At 34.3% G+C, this 11,044-nt stretch overlaps 1 protein-coding gene across 1 annotated transcript in view; it reads left to right on the top strand.

Annotated features, from left to right (window-relative positions):
• Positions 1-7,484, top strand: part of Dlg5 (Discs large 5) — a 29,969-nt gene extending 22,485 nt beyond the window's left edge. Inside the window, exon 29 of the mRNA XM_053754282.1 lies at positions 30-7,484. Coding sequence (XP_053610257.1) covers positions 30-136 — 107 coding nt within the window. The 3' untranslated portion in view covers positions 137-7,484. The remainder of the gene's footprint in view (positions 1-29) is intronic.
• The last annotated feature ends 3,560 nt before the right edge of the window (positions 7,485-11,044 follow it).

Here is an 11,044-nt window from a genome sequence, read left to right on the forward strand (position 1 = left end):
ATATTGATAGAGCATTATTTGTTCCATAGCGGAGATCCCAGCCGGCGTGAACATAGCCTACATTTGCACACAAATCAAAGAAGCAGTCAAGGAAGAGCAGAACAAAACGCTATGGGTCCCCTCCGTGCAGGCCTGACCTTTGCCCCCCTCGCCCCCTCGGCACAAATCCGTCACCTTCTGTTCCCATTGTAAACACGACCCCTCCCCCTACTCTTCAGACCGAGATATCCGCTACTACTCCGACCCAGGACGCGAAAAACCCAAACCGAAAAAGAAAAAACACACTACAGAATCAACTGACAGCGATTTGAAATATTACTCGGAACCGGACGCGAAAAACTACTTCGAAATCGACTACGAATTCCTCAAAGAATTACGCAGAATCGCCAGAAATAACTGCCCGAAATGCAAGCGTAAAAGATCTAGAAAATCAGCGGAAAACCAAGCGAAATACAAGAGCAAAGTTAGACCGAGAAGTTCGCGTTTAAAAGAGAATTATGTGTACTGCAACGGAAGATATCATAGCGATAAGGAACACTGTCAATTGTGCTGCAAAGTCTGCAATCGATCGACTGACACTCTCGACTCGATTGACGACGAATACTCGTTAGTATCGGGAAGCTACAGTCAACCCTCCAGCAAGACTGTGAGCTCGCGGTCTAAGTCTACTCCGAGAAACAAACCACGCGAACGGAAAAACTCTGTTCAATCGATTAAATCTGTGTCGTTTCTAGAATCGAGCAACGATGAATCGAAAGACGAGACGAATTACACAGCAAAGAGTTTCACGAATGATTTGAAGAAGTTTCTGTTGAAGCCTTCGACACCGCGGCTCAGTTTCCGGGACAAATTCATTATTAGTTTCAAACAAGAGTTTGAAGCGACCAAGAAATCACCCAAGCTCAAAGCTATTAAGGGTTTGTGGAAGTCTTATTAAAATTTTTTACTTATACAATGATGCTAATCAATTTTGTGAAGCATAAAATTCACGTTCTTATTTCTTACGGCGCCTATTACATTGCTGTTATATAATATAACATGGCATATAGAAGATGTAGCGACCAAATGTAGTAATAGTTTGAATATATAGACTTGCTATGCTGCCAGGCTTTGTCTTCGCCGCATGAATTAACGATGTGATATTGTGCAAAGTTAAGTAAAATATTACGAACGTTTTCAAATTGTATTCTGATATTTATTTATATTTATGATGGATTTAAATTTCCTAGGTGCTTTATTTGGAGATGGTTCTATGTAAGTTTGATTTAAAAACCAACGTAAGTGTTCAGAATTGGTCTAAAAGTATTAAATAACCAAGGTTCAGGTGCTAAGGACTCAAGCTGTAAAAGCTTGTATATCTTTATATTTATCAATCAATGGTCGGATTGATACAAATTTCCTGCGAATTGTCGAATACATAAGGTCATTATTATTACTAGCTCTGGATAAGATACAATTTAAGGAGCTGACGGACAATATTCATTAATGAATTGGCACATTATGAAAAACAAGGAGGTCATTATCACACGGATGCTATATATTTAGCTATAATATATGTTTTGTCCTTATCTCACTTTCCAAATTTTAACAGACAGAACGAGACTTAGTTGTTCTTATTAGTAAATGGAAGGTGAATCCGAGGTCTCGAGTGAATTATCTAAAAAATATCCCCATTCAAAATCTCGTTGGCGCTAATTTCATAAAACTATATTGCAATTTATTATATTTAGAAGATAGATATAATTGTCTAATAGAGAAATTTGTAGGTCTTTTTGCATCGTACAGTACAGTACTGTAGCATAATTAATTTGCTCGACTAATGGATTTTAAAATCTTATACAAGGACAAAAAGGAGATATCTTCTAATTAAAAAAATTATAGAGTGCAATAAATAAATTGCTATCATTAGATGTTGAAAATATATTGAATATACTAAAAGTAGTGCGTCGTTGTTTTAAGAATAGTACTGAAAACTGCACCAATCTTGTTTAATTTCAAAATTTGTATTGTTACGCAAAAGCACAGTTTACACATACATTTTACACAAATTATTGTAGCTTAAGGTTCATGATTGCAGCACGTATGTTACTACGACCTAAAATAATATTAATCGATTTTCCAATTACTTGTACCGGTTTTATCCGGTTAGAAGTAGAATGTTATTCAGAGATTAGGGACTATAAGTGTCAATATATCCCCATAGTGTCCCTAGGGGACCCCTAGGACTGTAGTACATATTTAGATATTTACGTATTATACTATTAGAATGCTAACGAAACCGTCTGATATTTTATATGATATTTATCTTATAGTTTCGCATAATATTGTCCATTTGACGTGCCAAAAGCATCGTAGAATATAGGGCAGCGAAAGAAACAAACTGTTCGTGTAAATATAACTAGTGTATGTAGCTCTTTGACTAGTTTTCTTATTTATTTTTATGTACAGGAATTTCTATTACGCTAATTTATATATTTTTTTTATAAAAAAAAAATCATTATTGTGTGTACTAATTCCGCGGAAATGTGGCACAGTTTATTTGCCGGAAAATGTTTATTTAATATGTATGAAGAATATGAGAGAGAAATAGGTTACATTGATTTTGATTGATTGACACTTCTATAATATACAAAACAATGACGAGAAAATCGATTATAAATAAATGAAATAACACGAAAGAAATCGAAAGTTGTTTGACAACTGAATTATATTTAAAAGAACATGATTTATTAAATTATAACATATTATTTATATTGAATAAATTCATTATTTTGATCATTGATAAACATCAAATTAACGGTTAAAACGACCAGATTTTTTTATTTCATAGCTATTTTGTCTTTGAAGGACCCATTTTTTTAACGAAAGACGCTATAGCCTCAATTTTTTTAAATTGTAAAATACTGGCATTTGAGAAAATCGACCAACTACCAGATCATTTAATTAGTAAAAAAATACTGGAACATCTCGACGATGAGACGTTTTCTCTCAATGCACTCGATGCGAAATTTTGTGACCTTATAACGGCTGGTCGATTTTCCTGAATGTCACGTATTGCTAAATGCAGAAGTAGCGATCTCAAGGTATAATTTGTGATGAGGCTTACGGATTGTATCAGTTGTAGTTTAAGTTTTTGTACAGATATAACGAGTTTATGTTACGTTGCCAGTTAACGTTTCAGTTTTAAGTCTTGGTTGTGGACACGCGAGGACAACGAAAGTGGTGTCGTAGATGGCGCCACTTCCAATTATGTATATGCACTACGCGTGTTTTTCTTTCGGTTATGGACGCGGCTCCAATGGTCCTGCGTGTTCCGCTGCGTCGTCGCAACGGCTCCGTTGATTTACATAGATTTTGAGATCGACATACGTCGAACGGCCGTATTTTTTTAGCGAGAACAATATCGATTATTTGTTTAGCTTTTCTGCCACCAGAGTTTCCGAAGTTGTCGAATTATTTACATTTCAAATTATGTATTATACAGTGGTTTATGCGTAGATAACCATCAAGATACCATTTTTTCGTTCTCCTCCGCGTGTTCACAGCTTATGGATGTAGGCTTTTTGATTTTTAAATGTAAGTCAGTTTTATTATTTGAATTGTGCAACTAACGAAATAAATCGTACAAATGTTTTTGTTTTATATATACACTGACGAATTTCCTATAACGAATGTTTAAAGTTTAGTTCATATGTCTTCAAGACCAGAATTTGACCAGAAATAATCTATTTGCTGATTATAATTGTATCTTTTATGTCGCCGTACATTATATTTGGCAATAATTAAAATTTTTGCCATTAATGTATTGTATGGCTGTGCGGCGATGATGTTTTGGCCTAAAGTCCACATTCGGGACTCCATTAGGTTAAAATAGACCGAATGAAGGGGTCAGAAAATACATTACCAAGATCAAACTTGATTGGTGTTTTCTAAACACAAATTTATTAGTTTATCTATTGTGTCTCGATTATCCGCGATCAACAGGTTTTCAATCAATTCATCGTGAAAGAGATATTCAAGAACAATAGTAAACAAAGACGGCCTTATCTTTCGTGCCACCTCAACAGAAAGAGATGACGATATGGATGTTTACAAGTTAAAGCTTATTATTCTGTGCTCGTCACTTCTTTCGGTCTATGTTAACCTTCACAGATGATAAATAGTTACCATTAAATTATAACAGCACAAAATCAGTTCCGATACAAATTCTTTACAACGTTAGCGCGTAAGAATATAAATAATTTTGATCTGATATAAGTTAAATAAGTTTGTTTTTAATATTGTTTTATATACTGTACATTATATAAATTATATATTCTAATTAATATTATCATTATCGTATTTGAAATGGACAATAAATCAGTATTTAAATTATTAAAACTTTTACAAGGTAATGTATTTCTTGTTTTGGAGTATATTTATCTGTTGTTTTATTCTTGTATTGGTATTATTTTATATAGATTGTGCTATTTTTAATTTATCTTTGGGCACTGCACTGTATGTGAGTAATATGGTACAGATTACACTGTCTAAAATTACTTGCGTCTCCACATTTATAAGGCAGATCGAATCCAATGACTTAGTATTTATTATTTTTGTAAGGAAACGGAAGTTCATAGTTTGGACGCAATAGCGATATTACATGAGAAATAGTTATATTAGATTCGGCGCCTATGCGTGTAAGATGCGATTCGTATTAGTTGGATTGAAAAGTTATACAATAGAATGAGAAGCAGGATGAAATCAGGTTTGCTTTCTAAGCTGACTGTCACGCAGTAGTCATACTTATCTATACTATTATTATAAAGAGTGAAGCGTTTGCGAGTTTGTATGTTTGAGGCGGGTAATCTGCGAAACTACTGAACATATTTCAAAAATTTTTTCACCATTAGAAAGGTATATTATCCAAGATTGCTATAGGCTATATTTTATCTCAAAATTCCTACGGAGCCCCGCGCAACATCTAGTAGGAAATATTATGCAAAGGGATTAAGTATTAAAGAAAACTTGTCAGGGTATTATGTAATCTGTGGTTACGTCGATGAGGGCACGCGGTGGCCTTTACGGATCAGGAGGTTTTGGAAGTTAGAACGTCCTTGGGTGCACATCGACTGCAATATATTTCAAAGCAAAAGGTCCTTATTACTGAAAGTTCTCACTGTAAAGCGTCATGACAGCTAGAAGACTTCAATTTTCTGTTAATTTCCAATGTAAAACGTCCGCAATTGAACCAGACTCTTGAGAATACGTCAATATATAATGCCCTAGAGAGCGAAACGTTTATAATGAAGGTATGAAAGTATGAAAAATATTCGATAAAGGAAATAAATACAGATATACTTTTCTATTTATTCACCTAAGTATTGTTTCATTTAATAACCCTAAGTACTATTTCAATTTATAGATATAAAACTACACTTGTACATCTTAAAGATCATTAAGGATTTTTTTTAATAGTTGAAATTCTTTTTAAAAAATCAGGTAAGGTGTTATACATCCTTCTATTTTTTTTCTTTTTTTCGGCGTATTGCAAATAGAAACGCATATCGGCCTTTCGTCTCTTCGTTCCATGACAGACATTCCTTGTCTATATCTTATTTCCTACCACTTTGCTTCCTACCTAAGTGCGTCAATAAATAGAATTAATGTCGGTTTTTTATTCACCTTTGAATTAAATCTTCTGTTCCAGCCTTCCAGGGGATTATTGGTTTGAAAAATGTCATTGTAACAACTTATATTCATGCTTGGCTTTTGCCATTGCTTTTCGAACATTAAAAGAGGGAAATTTGCACATATTCTTATTATATCCTTCGATTCTTTACTATAATTTGCCTTCAAAGTATCTACCTTTTTCCATACGGCTTTATTAAAATGGAAATGACATCCGGACACATCAACACTCGGAAAAGCTTTTTTTTTTGCATTGATAAGCCCGGCCTCATAGTCACACTTGATATTTGCTGTATTCAGTTCTAAATGTTGTTTTAAAAGTTCAAATAATCGTTCATATGTGTGCTGTTGTTAGGCAGTAAGGCATAAATTACCCCCACCACATGGACAGCCTCAATACTATTGCTTAGGTTAGCATGAATTGACATTATTTGGTAAAATGGTTTGGGGGTTCTTGTAAAAGTGCCATCAATAAAAAATATATTATTTTCAAGTTTTTTTTTAACGAGGATCTCATCATCATAGGACAAAATATTAATATTTTATTATTATGTGTGCCATCTTCACATACCAAAAAATCCGTTGCTAATATTTCTGGCACTTTAACATCATTTAAGGTAGTAACTTTTGTTTTTTGTAGGTTGAGGAAATTTCTTCTAACTCGACGAAGTGTCTTTTTTTGACAGAAAATTTGGAACAAATTCACCTCTAGTTTAGCAAACTTTTTTCAAATTTCTTTTGTACTGGAATATATTTCTGACAAACTGTTTTCTTGCATTCATCCAACACGGCGTCAACTCTATTTTTAATAAAATTCGGTTTACAACTATGATCAGTTCGACGTAGAATTTCATGTCGGTCTTTATTTATTGTAAATTTGCACTACAATTTTCGCGATACGCACATCTCCATCGTGAAGAGCCACTTTTATTGATAATGATTCGGTTGAATCTATACCCATCGATTAGCAAAACAGGTTTATTCTTTTGACTATCAATGAAAACCAGTTCCCGTTCCGTACTACAACTTGGATTATTTTCCATTTTAAATTGCAGTTGATGTCCACTTAGCTTCAAGAACTTTCAAATCCGAAAAGGATTTCACAAATTTGCAGTTGTAAGGTCGTTTGGTCGTTTTGAAACATTGTTGACATATATATGACAATAAAAAACATAGTTTAATATTCTAAACAGGTTTTATCTACACTAATGCTATAAATTCTCTTTATTGAGAAGGAAATATTCACTAAGTACTTTCTGAAATAAGGACCATTTACTTCTTAGTTACTTTTTCCGTAATGGTCAAAAAGATTCAAACACATTATGTCTAGAGGACTAATTGTTGGCAAGGCCAGTTTTCGAACCCATTTCAAATTGAGGACGTTTTGCTCTCAGAGCATTATATATTGTAGTCGATGTGCACCCAAGGACGTTTAGCTTCCAAAACCTCCTGATCCGTAAAGGAGGCTCGGCTTTGCTCGTCTCAGTCAAGAATTTTACGTGTGAAAGAGAAGGTAAGAATTGCGCGCGGTAGTTCGTCTTTAAGCTAGTTGTGATCACATCGCGTTTATATTTTCTATTGGTATATATCATGGTTCTGTCCACCCCGTAAAGGATAAAGACGGGATACTGTATCTGTTACCACATAGCTGTGCGTAAAGATAAAATGAAAATAGTATGCTGTTGTTTAGCATTGTACGTATATACTATGTACGGCCAAGTATTTATCCTAGGCGGATATGTTTAGGGGTAAGTGGTAACGTTTCAACGAACTGTTTACGAATAGAGAGAATCAATACACGAAACATAGACACACATTTGTGTTTCATTTACATCCTGATTTACTTGAGGATAATGCCGAACGTCCATTGTGAACTAAATATTAGTTCTGGCACTCTAATTTCGCATGTTTACGCGTCAGAGACCAAGACAATAATTATTAATTTGTCTACAATATCTTATTCTATTATTAGGTAATTAGAAAATTTGACTCAATAGCTTAGTTAAACTAAATATGGACGTTTGACTTAATTAAAATAAATATTCGATTTTTTACAATTCTGAACAAATAGGTCCTTACATATGAAATTGGCTTTTGGTGTAAGAGGAACAAAAAGTCGAATATTTTTTTAATATAATATATTTATTTAATCAAAGTAAGAATCATTATTATCTATGCACTTTTGCCATTTCATAGGTAGTTCATTGATCCCTTTACCTACTAAAAAAACAATTCGGAAGGGAATCAATAAAATCTTTGAAGGCGGTTTGGAGCCCCGTATCGTAGTTGATATTTTTCCCTTGGAAGAAGTTATCCAAATTTCGAAAAAAATGGTAATCTGTTGGAGCAAGGTCCGGGAGTACGGTGGATGTCTTAGACATTCCAATTGAAGCTCCTCTAATATGGTAGCCGTCTGTTTTGTGCAGTGTGTGGTCTAGCGTTGTCGTGAAGCAGCAGTAGCGTGGAGTGATTGACCAGCTTCGGTTGTTTAGCAGCTAGTTTTTCCATCATAGTTTACAATTGCTGACAATAGACGTCTGCCGTAATCGTCTGGCCAGATTTGAGAAAACTGTAATGAACGACACCGGTCCACCAACGCTTACAAACTTTTTTTGGGTCAATTTTTGTTTGGTCGAAATTTCCAGAACGAAAACGTTGGAACCAAAATCGCACTGTGTTTTCTTTTGCGACACGACCGCCATGCACATCATTAACCCTTCGAGCCGTTTCCGCAGCACTGGTGCCACGGTGGAACTCGTACTCGTAAATAACGCGATATTTCAAGTTTTCTATTTTGTAAACTGAGTGACACAAACAGAAAAATCAGAAGAAAAAAAAGAAATGAATGACGGTTAACGAAACACAAAAATACATGTGTAAATAGCTGTATAAATTTGAATTTGGAATTCCTAACCAAAGAGGAGAAATTTGTGATTAAAGTGGCCAGTACAACAAAACGCCATTTTCATATGTAAGGACCTAATATTATATCAAAAGAGAATAATACGTCATAGTTTGATTTTATTAAGGAAATTTAATGAAACTAAAATAAACCAGAAAATATCAAGTTAAACTTGTCATGGAGGAAGATGGAGGAGGCACGAAGATGGATGGAAAAAGGGCTGTGTTGATGAAAAGAAGATGATTAAAAAGGTTCGGCGGTCTTTCGTGGGTCAAAGTGTAAAATTATTCAATAAACTCCCTGCAGAGGCTATTAATCTGCCAATGAAAAATTTTAAAATTTATGTTAAGAAAAATTTAATGGATAAAGCGTATTACACAATTAACGCCTATTTGACTGATAAAAACGCTTGGATCCTCCCGACAACTTTGCCACTCCACACATGATCTCCTAATTTTTATTTTACTGTTTTTTATTATTTTATTCACAATTTTGAATTTTGTTATAATAATTCGTATGGCATTTAAATTTTATTTGTAAAACATGTACGTGATTTGTGATCTTCAAGTGTCTGAATTATACTTCTATTTCGACGAATAAGAATTGTAATTATGAAGTCATGGGAATCGAGTGTGTCATGCTCACTCAAATGGTCAATCTGGTGGTGGCGTCGTGGGCCGGGTCGTGAGGTTCCCTCTATTATGGTTGAGCTACGCGATGGCTGTCCCATGCGTCAACTCGTGAACGGGTGCTGCCAGAGGGAACTGGTCATCTCGTTTCTCATATATTTTCATGTAAGTTAATTGTGTTTCACATCGATATATATATATATATATATATTATAATCAGCACTCGGATCACAATCATAACCTGTTTTGATATACCTTTTGACTATGTACATTATGTACTTTTATATATTATTAGAAAGAAAAGAAAAAAAAAATTTTTTGTAAGAAACAATAATGGTAAGCCGATCTGGCATGATAGGGACCAACACTGTTCAAATGAGTTTCTTTCGGCATTTCTTCTCAGCAGTGGTCGTTCCGAAATGCCAGTAGTTTCTAGCTTGTGAGAAATAACTATAAATTTAAAGATTGACGAGAAAAAGTGCCTGTGAAGGTCTAATTTCTGAATAAATGATTTGAATTTGAATTTGAATTTGAATTTGAATTTGAATTTGAATTTGAATTTGAATTTGATATTATGGCTCAAATTTTCGCTGAATTTATTGGTATCCCAGAAATGGAAAACAGAGCGGACATTCGGTAACTAGATGGGTCGGCGATGTAAAGGAAATTGCTGCCAACAATTGAATAACTATGACTCAGGACAGAGATGAATATACCCAACAGTGGGTCACGGAGGGCTGCAGATAATGATGATGATGATTTTCACTTACAAAATCGGTCAAACTGCACTACACATTAATATTACTACGCCGTATTATGGTGTGTGACCACAGAGAGCAACGTGACGTGCTTAATTTATTAATTAACTCCGTTGAGATATCGTCCGTGACCACAAAGTAACGCATTCGCCTAGTTTTACTTTCAAACTAAACAAAAAGAAATTACAAACTACCTACATTTTACGACATCGACTTGGCACTCATTCGTTGGGCAACCTTGTATAGGTGAACCGTGAACCGAGTCCAAATAAAGGTGGTTTCGACTTATTGTATCACATAGGTGTCTTGAAATAGAGAATATTTTTAAACTTATCCGAAACCACGTACATTCCACGTGAAATGAATATACACCCATAAAAAAATAATAAAAAATTAGACTTCTACGTAGGTAAATTGTAGTTTCTTTATCCGAAACCACGTACATTCCACGTGAAATGAATATACACCCATAAAAAAATAATAAAAAATTAGACTTCTACGTAGGTAAATTGTAGTTTCTCCTTCTAATGATAATTTCATAGACTACTGTAATGTGTGTTCACACTTCACACATTCATGTTTATTAACTTTAACTACTCGCTGTCTACTCAATTGTCCCGGCTTACAAAGTCATGTAAGCTACCTAATCAAATTTTATGACTATATGCTAACTCCAACTAACCTAGTGTTAGTATTTCTAAATAACGTTTCATATGAAGTTGATAAAATAACTTTTGCTTGCTCTAACACTTTCACAGACTAAAGTGAGAATTCAATTTATCCCTCTGCGAAAGTGTCAAAATGATCATATGTTTAAAACTCACTCACAAAAATCACGTTGTGCACGTATTGTTTTGACCCGTCTACTTGTGTACTTTATAAGCGCGTTGATATCTGTCATAACTGTCTACTGATCTAACACTCAGTACACAGTACAAGGAAAATTTATAAAAATGTAGTTAATAATGTCAAGTTTCTACAGGAAAAATGCGATTCAACGTTGACACAGAAAAGGTAGAACTTAGAAATAAGTCGATCACGTTCTAAAAACGCGTATCCTGGAGTGCGGACCTGACCAGTCTGAG

This window comes from Plodia interpunctella, chromosome 14, assembly GCF_027563975.2.
Source record: "Plodia interpunctella isolate USDA-ARS_2022_Savannah chromosome 14, ilPloInte3.2, whole genome shotgun sequence".
NCBI lineage: Eukaryota > Metazoa > Arthropoda > Insecta > Lepidoptera > Pyralidae > Plodia > Plodia interpunctella.